General features: G+C 42.7%; 1 protein-coding gene across 2 annotated transcripts; it reads left to right on the forward strand.

Annotated features, from left to right (window-relative positions):
• Window positions 1-815: 815 nt before the first annotated feature.
• On the forward strand, window positions 816-11,067 carry ccr9a (C-C motif chemokine receptor 9a). 2 transcript variants are annotated; one of them, XM_090242402.1, is made up of 4 exons: window positions 816-1,242; window positions 7,342-7,390; window positions 8,645-8,689; window positions 8,955-11,067. In XM_090242402.1, exons 3-4 carry the CDS (start codon window positions 8,645-8,647, stop codon window positions 10,014-10,016), a joined length of 1,107 nt encoding a protein of 368 aa, XP_090098528.1. In that variant the 5' UTR covers window positions 816-1,242; window positions 7,342-7,390; the 3' UTR covers window positions 10,017-11,067.
• Window positions 11,068-17,466: the final 6,399 nt, after the last annotated feature.

Raw genomic sequence — 17,466 nt, forward strand, 5'->3', positions numbered from 1 at the left:
ACTTCACAAAATAGATGGCATCATGAGGACGAAAATTTCTGTGGATATATTGAGGCAACATCTCAAGACAATCAGTCAGTCAACTTAAAGCTTGGTCGCAAATGGGTCTTCCAAATGGACAATGACCCCAAGCATACTTCTATAGTTGTGGCAAAATGGCTTAATGACAAGAAAGTAAAAGTATTGGAGTGGCCATCACAAAGCCTTGACCCCAATCCTATGGAAAATTTGTGGGCAGAACTGAAAAAGCGTGTGCGAGCAAGGAGGCCTACAAACCTGACCCAGTTACACCAGCTCTGTCAGGAGGAATGGGCCAAAATTCACCCAACTTATTGTGGGAAGCTTGTGGGAGGCTACCCGAAACGTTTGACCCAAGTTAAACAATTTAAAGGCAATGCTACCAAATACTAATTGAGTGTCTGTAAACTTCTGACCCACTGGGAATGTGATGAAAGAAATAAAAGCTGAAATAAATCATTCTCTCAACTATTATTCTGACATTTCACATTCTTAAAACTTTTTCGGGATAGGGGGCAGTATTTTCACTTTTGGATAAATAGCGTGCCCAAATTCAACTGCCTGCTACTTATCCCCAGAATATAAGATACGCATATTATTATTAGATTTGGATAGAAAACACTCTGAAGTATCTACAACTGTTTGAATCATGTCTGTGAGTATAACATAACTTATGTAGCAGGCAAAACACAGAGGACAAACCATTCAGATATATTTTTTGAGGTGTCTTTTCAATGGGTTTTCATTGGGAAACCATTTTTAAGGGACTTGTTTGCAGGTCCTACCGCTTCCACTGGATGTCACCAGTCTTTAGAAATTGGTTGAGGTTTTTCCTTTGTGTAATGAAGAAGTACGGCCATCTTGAATGAGAGTCACTTGAAGTGGACTGTTTGAGAGAGGCGCATGACCAGAAAAGTTGCATCAGTTTGTTTTCTTTTTGTATTGAACACAGATCATCCCGTCTTCAATTTGATCGATTATTAACGTTTAAAAATAACTAAAGTTGGATTACAAAAATAGTTTGAAATGTTTTGGCAAAGTTTACAGGTAACTTTTGAGATATTTTGTAGTGACGTTGCGCAAGTTGGAAGCTGTGTTTTTCTGGATCAAACGCACCAAATAAATTGACATTTTGGATATATATCGACGGAATTAATCGAACAAAAGGACCATTTGTGATGTTTATGGGACATATTGGAGTGCCAACAAAAGAAGCTTGTCAAAGTTAAGGCATGAATTATATTTTATTTCTGCGTTTTGTGTAGCGCCTGCAGGGTTGAAATATGCTTCTCTCTTTGTTTACTTTTGTGCTATCATCAGATAATAGCATCTTATGCTTTTGCCAAAAAAACATTTTGAAATCTGACATGTTGGCTGGATTCACGAGTGTAGCTTTAATTTGGCATCTTACATGTGTGATTTAATGAAAGTTCGATTTTTATAGTATTTTATTTGAATTTGGCGCTCTGCATTTTCCCTGGCTATTGGCTAACCCTATCCCTAACCCTAACCCTATTGGCTATCCCAGAGAGGTTTTAAAATAAAGTGGTGATCCTAACTAACCTAAGACAAGGAATTTTTACTTGGATGAAATGTCAGGAATTGTGAAAACCTGAGTTTAAATGTAGTTGTCTAAACTTCCGACTTTAATTGTAACTCTTGTGATTGCCTGCCATATCAACAGAGTTGACTGGGATTTGTTAGTGTAGCTCATACTGTTTTTACTGTCTACTGTTTTTGTTTGTATCACAAAATAAAATACAAAACATACATAAAAACATTCATATTTGATAAGGTACATACATAAGGTACATACTAGTTGAAGGTGTCCCCTGGGGGTCAGTGGGAGGCGAAGGGAAAGTACTCTCGGGTGAACATGAAGATGTTGCTCGGTTTTCGTAGTAACAGGAACTGCAAAATGTCAGCCATCATGGCGTGGGGCTCAGGGTGCTGCCGCAGGTATGAGGCCTGCTCCGCCTTCAAATCCTCCTGTCAGGTCATGTTGGAAACTTGGGGGTTAGTGGTTTAAGAGTAAGGGGCTAGAGTGAGAGTAGGTGGTAAGGGGTAGAGTGTAGGGAAAGACTAATATGTCACCTTTCTGTCCAGGAACTAGTACATCTGCATGTCCTCCTCCCACACCAGACACTTCTTCTCAAACACTGACATATCATCCCACACAAACATGTAAATAGGGGAACAATCCTAAAAGTGTGTGTGTGTATCTGTGTTTGTTTGGGGCGGGAGCAGCAAGAGCCTCATGTTGATGGGGGAGCCCACCTGCACTCGGCTGGCAAGGTGCCTAAACAGGAACAGGATATGACATCACACAGGGAGAAAGAGATGGCAGGAGTAGTGGTGCCCTGAATGTCCCTGGTTTCTCTGGTTACTGTAAAAGCACGTTGTGACTACTGCTGGTGTAAAAGAGGCCTTATTAATTTGATTGATTGTAGAAGTGATGTCCTCTTAACCATCAGGTAGGAAGTAGCCGTGGCTGGGGTGTCCTCCACTGAGTACACCGTCCTCTTCACCCTAAACACCTCCACTCCCACCGTCTGCTGTCTGCACCCCAACTCCTTCTGACTACAGATAGACCGCACATAAACCACACAGCATAGACTTAAACAACTGACATACACATGCAACCACACACAGACACACTCACATTTGTGGAGGTTGAGATGTGTGTGTCCTGGTCAAAGGATCTAGAAGGTTATGTTTCCAGGACGTTCATCCTAAAAGGGAGCAGGTTAGAACCCTCACACACTAACCCCTCCAGAGAGGACAGAGGGTAAGACACAGTCTGCCTCAGTCTGGCTTCTCACCCCGCCCTGCCCCCCTCCCCCACACACACATACACACAGTCTTATTCACTTTACCTTCACCCTTCACCATAAGTTCTACATAACACTAAAAAATAGCATGCCAGATGTTTTAAACAGTTATGTTTGTGTCAGCTTATGGCATCTGGCTTTATAGTGTCGGGGCAAAAGCTGTTGTCTAACTAAGCTATCGGTTAGCAATATGCCTCGTCAGTTTGCTGGTGTAAACACTGATTTGTGTCATTACAGTGGTTATAGGCTTTATTATCATTATAAGCAGTCCCTTATGATGAAGAGTTCAAGCAAAGTTTTAAAATGTATCTTTTTACAGTGTAGGACACACACACACTTCTGTCTAATTTCCATAAAGTTATACTGCTTTTCCCGTCCACGTTTGTGTTTCTCAATATGTCTTCTCTCAAATGATGTGCAGATGCACTTGATATGACAGGTGAAATATCACTAGTTGCTAATTAACACAGTACAGCGGCCTAAAAGTCGAGTCAAGGCAAGCATGAAAGTGTCGACTTTCCATATTCTGCCGGGGGCATCCAGGGATGGGATGTTATTACTGGACTAGACATTTTGAAATTAATGTTCATACACTTTTAGAACCTAAAATAACCTGAACTCTTAGAACCTCCTATCTACAACCTAAATGGGTTATTCAGCTGTCCCCATAGGAGAACCCTTTGAAGAACCATTTTGGGTTCCATGTAGAATGGCAATGGAGGGGATGGCTGCTGTTTTACTGGCTCCTAACCAATTGTGCTATTTTGTGTGTTTTTTTTTCGCATTGTTTGTAACTTATTTTGTACATAATGTTGATGCTAATGTCTATGACCAAAAATAATTTCTGGATATCAGAACAGCGATTACTCACCCTGAACTGGATGAAGATTTTTTCTTCAATGAGTCTGACGCAAAGGATATAATGTTGCTCCCGGACAAGGCCCAAATCGCCATCATTCGCTTGAAGAAAAGAAGGAGATACAGAGGTCGCAGATCAGGTTGCCTTGTGAGAATTAGTCGGCGAGTGGGTAACCCGCCTCTACCATCCGTTCTACTGGCCAACGCGCAATCGCTGGAGAATAAACTGGATGAGCTCCGTTCGAGACTATCCTACCAACGGGACATTAAAACTGTAATTTCTCATGCTTCACCGAGTCGTGGCTGAATGACAACATGGATAATATACAGTTGGCTGGGTTTTCCGTGCATCGCATGAAGGAACAGCTACGTCTGGTAAGACGTAGCTGTGTGTCTATTTGTCAATAATAGCTGGTGCTCAATATCTAATATTAAGGTAGGATTGAGGTATTGCTTGCCTGAGTACCTCATGATAAGATGTAGACCACACTATCTACCAAGAGAGTTCATCTATATTTTTCGTAGCCATCTATTTACCACCACAAACTGACGCTGACACTAAGACTGCACTCAAGCTGTTTAAGGTCATAAGCAAACAAGAAAATGCTCATCCAGAAGCAGCGCCCATAGTGGCCTGGGACTTTAATGCAGGCAAACTAAAATCCTTTTGATATAATTTCTACCATCATGTCATAGGCTTTATGTCACTTGTGCAACCAGAGGGGAAAAACTCTAGACCACCTTTACTCCACATAGAGATGCATACCAAGCTCTTCCTCGCCCTCCATTTGGCAAATCTGACCATAATTCTATCCTCCTGAATCCTGCTTACAAGCTAAAACTACAGCAGGAAGTACCAGTGACTCTCTCACTGGTGTCCGCATCAGATGATGCTACACTACAGGACTGTTTTGCTAGCACAAACTGGAATATGTTCCGGGATTCATCCAATGGCATTGAGGAGTATACCACCTCAGTCACCGGCTCTGATGCTAGTCGGATGTGGTAGGGTTTGTAAACTATATGGACTACAAAGGGAAATCCAGCCATGAGCGATGGGATGTGAGCGATGTGATGTGAGCTTACCAGACAAGCTAAATTCCTTTTATGCTCGCTTTGAGGCAAGCAACACTGAAGCATGCATGATGAGAGTACCAGCTGTTCTGGATGACTGTGTGATCATCCACTCTGTAGCCGATGTGAGCAAGACCTTTAAACAGGTCAACATTCACAAGGCCGTGGGGCCAGATGGATTACCAGGATGTGTACTCAAATCCTGCGTGGACCAACTGGCAAGTGTCTTCACTGACATTTTGAACCTCTCCCTGTCCAAGTATGTCCTACATGTTTCAAGCAGACCACCATAGTCCTTGTGCCAAAGAAAGCAAAGGTAGCCTGGCTAAATGACTACCGACCCGTAGCACTCATGTCCGTAGCCATGAAGTTTGAAAGGCTGGTCATGACTCACATCAACCTCATCATCCCGGAAACCCTAGACCCACTCCAATTTGCATACCACCCCAACAGATCCACAGATGACGCAATCTCAATCGCACTCCACATTGCTCTTTCCCATCTGGACAAAAGGAACACCTATGTGATCATGCTGTTCATTGACTACAGCTCAGCGTCCAACACCATAGTGCCCACAAAGCTCATTACCAAGCTAAGGACCCTGAGACTATACACCTCCCTGTGCAACTGGATCCTGGACTTCCCAATGGGCAGCCCCCCAGGTGGTAAGGGTAGGCAATAACACATCTGCTACGCGGATCCTCAATAAGGGGGCCCCTCAGGGGTGCATGCTTAGTCCTCTCCTGTACTCCTTGTTCACCCACGACTGTGTGGACAAGCACGACTCCAACACCCTCATTAAGTTTGCTGACAACACAATAGTGGTAGGCCTGATCACCGACAATGATGAGACAGCCTATAGGGAGGAGGTCAGTGAACTGGCAGTGTGGTGCCAGGACAACAACCTCTCCCTCAGCTTGAGCAAGACAAAGGAGATGATCGTGGACAACAGAAAAAGGAGGTCAGAAGATGCCCCCATTCACATTGATGGGGCTGTAGTGAAGCAGGTCGAGAGTTTCAAGTTCCTTGGTGTCCATATCACCAACAAACTATCATGGTCCAAACACACAAAGAAAGTTGTGAAGATGGCAAGACAACACCTTTTCCCCCATAGGAGTCCCCAGATCCTCAAAGTTTCTACAGCTGCACCATCGAGAGCATCCTGAATGGTTGCATCACCACCTGGTATGGCAACTGCTTGGCATCTGACTGTAAGGCACTACAGAGGGTAGTGCGTACAGTCCAGTACAACACTGGTGCCAAGCGTTTTGCCATCCAGGACCTATATATGTGTCAGAGGAAGGCCCAAAAAATGGTCAAAGACTCCAGTCGCCCAAGTCATAGGCTGTTTTCTCTGCTACCGCACGGCAAGCGCTACCAGAGCACCTTAACAACTTCTACCCCCAAGCCATAATACCGCTGTACAATTAATCAAATGGCCACCCGGACTATTTGCATTGTCCCCCCCACCCTTTAAAAAAAAACTGCTGTTATTCACTGTTATTATCTATGCATAGTCATTTACAAATTACCTCGACTAATCTGTACCCCTGCCGCACATTGACTCTGTAGCGGTCCTCCCTGTATATAACCTCTTGTCTTTTTTTTAACTTTAGATAATTTAGTAAAAATGTTATAAATGTTCTTAACTCTATTTTCTAAAATCTTCACTGTTGGTTAAGGGCTTGTAAGTAAGCATTTCACGGTAAGGTCTACACCCGTTGTATTCTGCATTTCACGGTAAGGTCTACACCCGTTGTATTCAGCATTTCACAGTAAGGCTGTATTTGGCGCAGGGTAGCCTAGTGGTTAGGGCGTTGGACTAGTAACCGGAAGGTTGCAAGTTCAAACCCCCGAGCTGACAAGGTCGTTCTGCCCCTGAACAGGTAGTTAACCCACTGTTCCTAGGCCGTCATTGAAATTAAGAATTTGTTCTTAACTGACTTGCCTAGTTAAATAAAAAAAAAAGTGACATACTGTATATACATTTGATTTGATGTAGAATCCTTTCCACAGAACCAAAAATAGTTCTGTGTGTACAGCTGAATAACCCTTTTGGAACCCTTTTTTCTAAGAGTGTAAACCCTATCTATCTACATTACAACATTTGAAACATTTTCAAAACTTAATACCAACACATGTCATAACGGTTTTGGACCATGCATACAATGCAAATGTTGCGTTGTCTTGTCTTCAATTCATCTGATTGCTTACGACTCAATCTTCATATGATAGCATGCCTGACACTGTGTCGCTCTTGAACAGTGGGTGTTATGCAGAGTAAAAAAACAAAGGTACAATCACACTTTGAGCTGTTTTTAACTTGGCGGCATTTGTTTTGAGTGTATCACCTTACTTATCTGCTCCAGTGTCAACCCGGCACCTCTACTTACCAAGCCAATGTTTGACAAGTAGAGACAGACTAAAATCTACATAAATATAATATATAATAACATACTGTATATAATTAGGATTTAAGCAATAGAACAATAGGTTTCTACCCCCACCCATGTTGCAGCCTTATGTTACAGTGTTGGTTTTCATCCTTCCCTCTAATCAGGGACCGATTCAGCCCCCGCGACACCAGGTTAGTGGACTCGCTAGCCAAGGTGAGTGGACCATCTCCTCAATCAATTACAGTAATATTAGGAAATGGTAACCACAAAATTACGCCATGGTGCCTGAAGTAACAACCTAAGTAAATTTGTGCAGTATAGGCCTTCACTCCTAAGAGGAGGGAAGAGGATAATTATGTGTGTGGTGAGTGTGTGTGTATATGTGTGGGTGCCCTCAGCAAAAATCATAATGCATAATGCATATGCTTAATCTACAGTCAAGAAGTCTAAAACACATTGTCACATTGGAGATTTCAAAGCGAAATCTCTGAACCAAAATCGAAATAAGTACACCACGGAACAATTTACTGTAAATTGGTATGTGAACAAACGTGTCTTGAAAGCATTCATAGGGCAGAAGACAATTCTGCTGAGAATCGAAAAAGTAATTTCCTATGACTCATCCATTGTATACAGGACAGGTACATTCACAATGTCATAAATGACTAATAACCCTGAGAAGTTTAAAAAAGTATTTATGCATGCTGCAGGTTTGCACTGGCAAGAGGGGCAAAACACCCAAATTAATACTATAGAATATCACTCTGTTTTGCATACTGATTTCACGCACGTCACTTGTGGTTCAACTAAATTCTTCAAAAGCCTCTGCAGAACAACAGACTGTTACCAGACAGTTCCCTAAAGCAACTTAGCGATAAGGAAGCGACCAACAAGCATTTTGATTTCAAGCGCCTGATTGACATCTCACTCACAATAGCAGAGAACGACAGTAAGTCAAATTGTCTGAAAAGCTGGTCTCATGTAGTGTTCTATCAATAACGCCATGTTTTACTATAAAGTAAGCACTTTATGGTGTTGTAGTATTTTTGTCTGACTTTGTTTCTTTACATCATGCTCAGAAATAGATTAGCCACAGACAGGATGTATGTTTGATATTTAGACACTTCACCATCCTTCATTTATTTCTAAATGATGTGCAATCAAAATTATCAAAACGCTAAGCGAGGACATTTCTAAATGTCATGACACATTGTTTTGTGATATTTCCGTCAGATTGACTGAAATGGTAAAACAAGGAGGATGTGTTCTTGCCTAACAATGTGCAATGATACGCAAGTCTAGAGAAAATATAGAATTTGTGAAGCATTGACTATCTACAAGCAGAAGACTGTGAGAAATGGAGCAAACATTACTATATAGGCCTGCCAATATTACACAATGACATATGTTGAATAGCTGTGCATTATTTTCCTGACTACGTTGTTTTGCTCTTCCTTCTCTTTTTAGATGCCAATTATAGGTGACTTGGTGACTTCACCAATGGCTTCAGAGGTAAACAACTTATATATTGGTTACTACTGTGTAAAAGATTGTGTGTTATATTTGTATGAAAAAGCATTTTTTTTCACATCAAATTTGTATTATTTTAATTCATAACTGTTTCAAGTGATCAATTACATACGTTTTTTTTTGTCGCTCTTATGAAATAAAATATTGGAGACCCCTGGTCTATACTGTGTTTTGAGCTCGTATCATTTACTTGCACAATTGGTCCACATGTCCAACAAGCTACAGTATGCTTTCCTCTCATTCACAGGTGTATGACTATGACTCCAGCTTCACCCCCACGGCTGGTGAGGACGATCTGGAAGACTTTATGTGCGACAAATCTCCCGTCAGGGCATTCCGAGGCCAGTACGAACCCCCTCTCTACTGGACCATCATCATCCTGGGCGGCCTGGGCAACCTGACCGTGGTTTGGATCTACCTGCACTTCCGCCAGCGTCTCAAGACCATGACCGATGTCTACCTGTTGAACCTAGCTGTGGCCGACCTCTTCTTCCTGGGCACTCTGCCCCTCTGGGCCGTGGAGGCCACCCAGGGATGGAACTTCAGCTCGGGTCTCTGCAAGGTCACCTCAGCCCTCTACAAGATCAACTTCTTCAGCAGCATGCTGCTGCTCACCTGCATCAGCGTTGATCGCTACGTGGTCATCGTCCAGACCACCATGGCCCAGAACTCCAAGAGACAGCGCCTGAGCTGCAGCAAATTGGTGTGCGCCTGCGTCTGGCTACTGGCCGTGGCTTTGGCCCTGCCTGAGTTCATGTTCGCCAATGTCAAGAATCTGGAGGGCCGGGGCTACTGCACCATGGTCTACTGGAGTAACCAGGACAACCGCACCAAGATCATGGTCCTGGGGCTTCAGATCTGCATGGGCTTCTGCCTGCCCCTGCTGGTCATGGTGTTCTGCTACGCCGGCATCATCCGCACCCTGCTCAAAACCCGCAGCTTCCAGAAACACAAGGCGTTGCGCGTGATCCTGGTGGTGGTGGCTGTGTTTGTCCTCTCCCAGTTGCCGTACAACAGCGTGCTGGTGATGGAGGCCACCCAGGCGGCCAACAGCACTCAGACAGACTGCAGTGCGGCAAAGCGGTTCAATGTGGTCAGCCAGGTGCTGAAGAGCCTGGCTTACACGCACGCCTGCCTCAATCCCTTCCTGTATGTGTTTGTGGGCGTACGCTTCCGCAGAGACATCCTCAAGCTTCTCCGCATCTACCACTGCTGGCCGGCCAAGGGGAAACTCCGCAAGATCCAGGGAGGCCCCGGGCGCTCCTCAGTTATGTCAGACACGGACACCACACAAGCACTCTCGCTTTGAAGGCACGGTCATAGTACAACCTTTCACTTGCGACCAGAAGTCCCTCATAATAATTGAGGTCTGTACAAACTTGTTTGCATACATGCTCTCTATTCCATGATGCAGAGGTTGTAATGTTTTTTCCCCCCCGGTTGCCCACTCTTGCATTAGACTTTTATCTTCTTTGGTTATCCGACCATTGCTGAGGCTGAGGCAGTGACATGGGGAAGGAAGAGGTCCCTTTCTGAGAGCTGGGGGAATGTCGACAAAGACGTCTTGGGTACATTGCTAGAAGCGTTGGTTATGATGAGACTCTTCTTTGGCTGGTCCAAAGACCTTCTCATTTTTCCTAGTGACTTCTCAATTTTGCTGGATGGACATTCACAGTCTGGTTGGGGGTTTGTGTTTCACGATGCCAGGGATTGGAAAGAGCTAACCATGACAACATTTGTCCTGTACTGGTCTAATGCATTTGCAGTGGTCTATAATGTTCTGCCAATTCAGCCATGTTGTTTTCGTGTCTTTTTTTTGTGCATTTGTTCAGAAAGCAGAGAGATGGGAAAGAGAAGACACCTCTTTTCTTTGCAATGATGGATTTTGTGACAGCATGGGCAGCGCCATTGTGGACTATCTCCATTTTAAAGTATAAGCAGTTTGTAAACAAACGGAAAAGGTCCATACCATCCCCTACTGTGCTGGATTGTGTATAGTCTGAAAACGTGTAAAGCTCTGCCGCTTTTTTGGCAAGTGTACCCTCTATCCATCTCTATGTTATGGATATTATTTGTATCAATTTCTTTGTCAGGAGCATATCAATAAACTTATACATTCTTTGAAATACTTTCTAAGTAGGAAATACCATATTTGTGATGAGTATGTTAAGCATTCACAGTGAGAGTGAAATTGTCATAAACAAAAAGTTGTATAAAATGCCTATGATGCCTATGATGTTCACAATGACAATTCTCAACATAATCATTGTAAATATACCCATGTCTTTAAAACAATTTAGGTCACTGTTATTGTGTCTCAAATGTGCATTAAGAAATAAACATCTACAGTCCCTCACAAATGCACAAATACATGGAGTCATGCACAGACACAATTCCCACCAACAAATTGTTTTGTTGCTGTCAAAAAGTATTACACAACTCTTATCTGTTTGCAAAGCTTAACGGCCCATACAGGGCTACATAGCAGAAGGGGCTGGTGCTGGAGGCATACTCATGTGGTAGTTCATTGACTCCATCTAGTGGCCAAATAGGGAAGCAACAGACTTGTCTAATACATGTATGCACAAACTTTTCCCTCCCCAGGATTTATTTCCTATGAGATGAAGAAAAACACATGTTGCTCAAAATGAGTCAATAAGTCATAGCTTGATTGAGCCAAATGTCTTTTGGATAATTGATAAAATTATCAAAATGATTTCATACCCAAAACTGTGCTTGGTTTTCCATCTAAAGGAGTGACCTATCAACAATCAATCCCATTCTCTCAGCCTGCTGTACTTTTGTACACAAGGGGGGCACTCCAAAGCTTCCAAGTACTAAGACAGACAAAGATTAGAAGGTCAAGATTTCCATAGATACAGTATCTCCAAATATGTCACCCCTTTAATTAAGTCGGAGACTATAGTACAATATTAATATCTGCATGTAAATCAGAAACATGCAGCCTCCAGACTATACAATGGCTTCTTAAAGTCCAAATCTAAAAATCCACTATACTTAAAGGACAAATGGGAATGGGAGGGTAACATGGTCATTTTTGTGGAGTGGGAAACCTTGCGCCAATCACAATGGAAATCAACAAGCTCATTGACTGAGGGAATTTGGAAGGAAAACATTATGCGGTTCTTTATCACTCCTCTGCAGAAAAGACATCAGTGTTATAGAACGGAGTGTTGGAGCAACAATTACCACATATTTTGTGAAAACCTTAATCTTGTAATAACAGCCCCCTGTTCAACTGTTAATAGCTACTGAAAAAGGGGGGACATTTTTTTTAAATCATTGGGATATACCGAATTATTAAGACCTTTGATCTTTTTGGCTCACTGAGTGTTTTAACTTTTGTTTTTCAACTTTTATTGTGCTCTTTAACTTTATACTTTTCATTGTCGACCTCTTGCGTATTCTCACTTAATTATGGTGGCAACTATGTACTATCTATGAATGGACTTGTCGGTGTGGCATGGCCTTGAGGGTTGTGTTGCATGATTAGACTTCTAGTCACCTTGTTATCAAAACATCAAGCCAGGGTAAGCCTACACGAAACACAGCCCTTATGTTAAGTGTTTCTAAAATTTACTATGGGAAAAATGAATGGAGGAAAAATTATTGGAACAAATTTCCCTGTTTGAAGTTTTATGGGTATTATGACACCTCCACTGTGGGGACCTTCGGAATCTATTTCTTAAATGCCATTTAGAAAGTATTGGCATGTATTTACAATTACTTCAAATACATATTGTTGGAAGTATTTGAAAGATAGTATAATTATTTGGATGTATTTTAAAATAGTTGTGAATGTACTCATTAGTTTCATTTGAAATAACAAACTACTTAACATGTAAAGGCCTCATTTCGCTTTTTAATAAAAAAAGTATGGCTTATACTTTACATTGGTGTCTCATGAAAGAGAACAAGAAGCCATTTTCCATTTAAAAAACATCAGGGTTTCAAAAATCTTGTCAGACATTGAGCAGTGATGTAGTCTGATCAAATAAAATTGTATTTGTCACAGGCACGGCAAGTGGTACTGGAGCGCCAAGTCTAGGTCCAGGAGGCTTCTAAACAGCTTCTACCCCTAAGCCATAAGACTGTTGAACATCTAATCAAATGACTACCCAGACTACTTGCATTGCCCCCCACTCTACCCACATGTTTAAATTACCTTGACTAACCAGTGCCACCGCACATTGACTCTGTACCGGTACCCCCTGTATATAGCCTAGCTATTATTATTTTACTGCTAATCTTTCATTCTTTGTTACTTTCTTTTGGGGGGGGGGGGGTATTTTTCTTAAACTGCATTGTTGGTTAAGGGCTCGCAAGTAAGCATTTCACTGTAAGGTCCTGATATACCTGTTGTATTCGGCGCATGTGACAAAATTTGATTTGATTTATTTGGACTAACAGTGAAATGCTTACAGGTCCTTCCCAACAATGCAGAGAGAAAGAAAATAGAGAAATAATAGAAAAGTCAAATGAGTAATAATAAAAGTAATAATAGATACACAATGAGACAGATAACTCTGCTATATACAAGGGGTACCAGTACTGAGTCGTTGTGCAGGGGTATGAGGTAATTGAGGTAGATATGTAAAGTGGGGCAAAAAAGTACTTAGTCAGCCACCAATTGTGCAAGTTCTCCCACTTAAAAAGATGAGAGAGGCCTGTAATGTTCATCATAGGTACACTTTAACTATGACAGACAAAATGAGAAGAAAAAAAATCCAGAAAATCACATTGTAGGATTTTTTATGAATTTATTTGCAAATTATGGTGGAAAATAAGGATTGGTGGCTGACTAAATACTTTTTTGCCCCACTGTACATACTGTATAATTACGAATAAATTAGAAAATAGTAGCAGCAGCGTACTGCAGCGTACTGTGATGAGTTGCAAAACGGGTCAATGCAGAAAGTTAACCAAATAGCCACCTGGACTATATAAAGCTGCAAAATCTAACTTTTTGGCAGACTGACCAAATTCACATAGAAATGCGAGTTATAGATCTGTCAATCTCATTGAAAGCAAGCCTAAGAAGCGGTAGAATTGGTCTATGAGAGCTATTTCTATGATTCCCGTGCTTAAGTTCCGTTTTTGCGTCTTTTTACTTTCAGTCTTGTACACAAGCTTCAAACAGTTGAAAATACAATATTTTTGGTTATGGAAAATATATTTCACAGGTTTAGATGGTCCAATGACTCTTTACACAATGACTGCTTGTTTTGTCACAAACTGAAATTAGGCTAACTATTAGAATTTTAGCAATCAGGAAAGGGTGTAGCGATTTCTGCATATTGCACCTTTAACGATTTAGCAGTCTTATGGCTTATGGCTGTAGAAGCTGTTCAGGGTCCTGCTGGTTCCAGACTTGATGCATCGGTACGGCTTGCAGTGCGGTAGCAGAGAGAACAGTCTATGACTTCAGTGGATGGAGTCTTTAACAACTTTTAGGGCCTTACTCTGACACCACCTGGTAAAGAGGGATACGGCCTCCAACGCTGAAAAGCCGCTCCACAGCGGCGGTTGATGTTGGGGACATGTAGGTACTCAGAAGCAACTCTTCTCAGTGTTAGTTACACTACATGACCAAAAGTATGTGGATGTCCGTCGGGGACTGCCAGATGGTGAAGAGTGATTCATCACTCCAGAGAAAGTGTTTCCACTGCTCCAGACTCCAATGGCGGCGAGCTTTACACCACTCCAGCTGACGCCTGGCATTGTGATCTTAGGCTTGTGTGCGGCTGCACGGCCATGGAAACCCATTTCATGAAGCTCCAGATGAACAGTTATTGTGCTGACATTGCTTCCAGAGGCAGTTTGGAACTCAGTAGTGAGTGTTGCAACTGAGGACAGACGATGCATGCTTCAGCACTCGGTGGCCCCGTTTTGTGAGCTTGTGTGGCCAACCACTTCATGGCTGAGCCATTGTAGCTCCTTGACGTTTCCACTTCACAATAACAGCACTTACATTTGACCGGGGCAGCTCCAGCTGGGCAGAAATTTTAAGAACTGACTTGTTGGAAAGGTGGCCTCCTATGACGGTGCCACATGAAAGTCACTGAGCTCTACTGTTAGGCTATACTACTGCCAATGTTTGTCTATAGAGATTGCATGGCTGTGTGCACAATTTTATACACCTGTAAGAAACGGGTGTGGCTGAAATAGCCGAATCCACTAATTTGAAGTGGTGTCCACATACTTTTGTATATATTTGTATGTGTTATTGTGTGTATTCCAGAATGTTAAACCGGTGGAAGAAAAGGGGGATGAGGTACTCCTCAAATTTTCTGGTGTTTCGAGTACATGCAGATGTGCTTGGTTGTTCCATTTAACCAAACAGTGTGTTCAATCGATTCTTCACTCGTGGTGGTGGCTCACTGTGTGGGACATCCTGTGTTGTGCTGGTGAACTTTGTGGCAAGATCATTGATGTCTAAAGTAGGGGCAGCATTCTCAGTGACATTGCACCATGCCAGTTTAAAGTGCTGACTGATGCAATCTGGTATGGCTTCTTCTGCTCATAAAGTAGTCAGGCACTTGTTAACTGCTTCTTCCAGGTTTTTCTATTGTACCTGTTAGAGCAAGTGGGAAGATGTTTAATCAGTCCTGTGATGCATGGAATGATGTAGCTGGCTGTGACGATGTTGGATCCTTGCACACAGTCTGTGGCAACCTCAAAGGGGGTTAGGATTTCCACAGCATTAGTGAGGATGTACTTCTCGTGCTTGGATAGCTTCATGACAGCCAATGTGTCAAGATTTTCTTCATCTGCATTAGGAACTGAATTAATAATTTTCAGTTGAGATTCCACTTTGTGACAGCGGCTGGTTGCAGGCGATACTCATGTCCAAGGAGATCCTGTGCAAATGTTGACTTGCAGTAGTGGGAGACAGTGATGGAGGCTTTGGAAAAGTCTTTGTTGAGATTATCGGCAGATTTAAGGCCATCTTTAACGGTGAGCTGTAGTGTGGAAAGTAAACCTCATCAAGGTCAGTGGTTTGTATATGTTGCAGACCGTCCTCCTTCATCACCAGTATCCTCTTTTTAAAGAGAAATTTCACCAATGCTCTATTTCACTATATTTGTCCATTAATATGTTATTAACATATCATATGTGTCATAAAATCAAATATGTCCTCACTATAAGCAAATACAAGCATTTCTGTGTGTCATCTTGTTTCCCGGTTGTAAGCAAACCACAATATCCAGAATTCATAATGAATTCAGGATGTAGTACCGCCCTGCTGTATCCAGTTGATGTGGAGAAATATCAAAATGTGTGTTTGTAGCCAGCACTCTCAGCCGGAGGATTTCGAAATGGAACAGAAGTCTCAACTGATGGGTTTTCCAGGTTGTCGAACATTGAAAAGTGATACTATTCCATTGATTTTCCCCTTCACTTCACAAAGGAAGGCATAAGATCAGCCAACATCAGCGCTGCAGAAAATAAGTCGAGCTGAGGTAAAGTAGCTAGCTAGTGAACTACATTTGTTTATCTAATCCAAAATCATAATATGCTGGCTAGACATTCCAAAGCAAATCAATGTAATTAGTCAGTTGCTAACTGGTGATGTGATTTGTAACTTTTGTAATATCAAATTTCATTAATTACACGCGCCGAATACAACATTACAAAATGAAATGCTTACGAGCCCCTAACCAAAAATGCAGTTTAAAAAAAATACGGATAAGAATAAGAGATAAAAGTAACAAGTAATTAAAGAGTAGCAGTAAAATAACAATAGCGAGACCATATACATGGGGGTACCGATACAGGGTCAATGTGCGGGGACACCGGTTAGTTGATGTAATATGTACTGTACATGTAGATAGAGTTATTAAAGTAACTATGCATAGATGACAGAGAGTAGCAGTGGTGTAAAGATAGGGGGGGCAAGCTCACCAATGTGTCAGAGGAAACACAGTGCACCTGGCGACCTGGTTAGTGTGCACTGCGCCCGGCCCGCCACAGGAGTCACTAGTGCGCGATGAGACAAGGATATCCCTACCGGCCAAACCCTGCCTAACCCGGACGACGCTAGGCCAATTGTGCATCACCCCATGGACCTCCCAGTCTCTGGTGGCACAGCTAGCACTGCAATGCAGTGCCTTAGACCACTGCGCCACCCGTGAGGCCCCTGCTGGAAAACCTTTTGAGGATCTGAGGACCCATGCCAAATATTTTCAGTCTCCTGAGGGGGAATAGGTTTTGTCGTGCCCTCTTCACAACTGTCTTGGTGTGCTTGGACCATGTTAGTTGGTTGGTGATGTGGATACCAAGGAACTTGAAGCTCTCAACCTGCTCCACTGCAGCCCCGTCAATGAGAATGGGGGTGTGCTCTGTCCTCTTTCTCCTGTAGTCCACAATCATGTCCTTTGTCTTGATCACGTTGAGGGAGATGTTGTTATCCTGGCACCCCATGACCAGGTCTCTGACCTCCTGCCTATAGGCTGTCTCGTCGTTGTCGGTGATTAGACCTACCACTGTTGTGTCATCGACAAATGTTGGAGTCGTGCCTGGCCGTGCAGTCATGAGTGAACAAGGAGTACAGGGGGGAACTGAGCACACACCCCTGAGGGGCCCCTGTGTTGAGGATCAGCGTGGCGGATGTGTTGTTACCTTCCGTTACTACCTGGGGGCGGCTCGTCAGGAAGTCCAGGATCCAGATGCAGAGGGAGGTGTTAGTCCCAGCGTCCATAGCTTGGTGATGAGCTTTGAGGTTACTATGGTGTTGA

Source organism: Oncorhynchus mykiss, chromosome 8, assembly GCF_057628025.1.
Source record: "Oncorhynchus mykiss isolate SJ-2025 chromosome 8, ASM5762802v1, whole genome shotgun sequence".
NCBI lineage: Eukaryota > Metazoa > Chordata > Actinopteri > Salmoniformes > Salmonidae > Oncorhynchus > Oncorhynchus mykiss.

Excerpts from the sequence above, each read along its gene's own strand:
- ccr9a (XM_090242402.1), top strand. The coding sequence starts at position 8,645 with ATGCCAATTATAGGTGACTTGGTGACTTCACCAATGGCTTCAGAG. Across the intron at positions 8,690-8,954 it reads CTTCACCAATGGCTTCAGAG|GTGTATGACTATGACTCCAG; the intron begins GTAAACAACTTA and ends TCTCATTCACAG.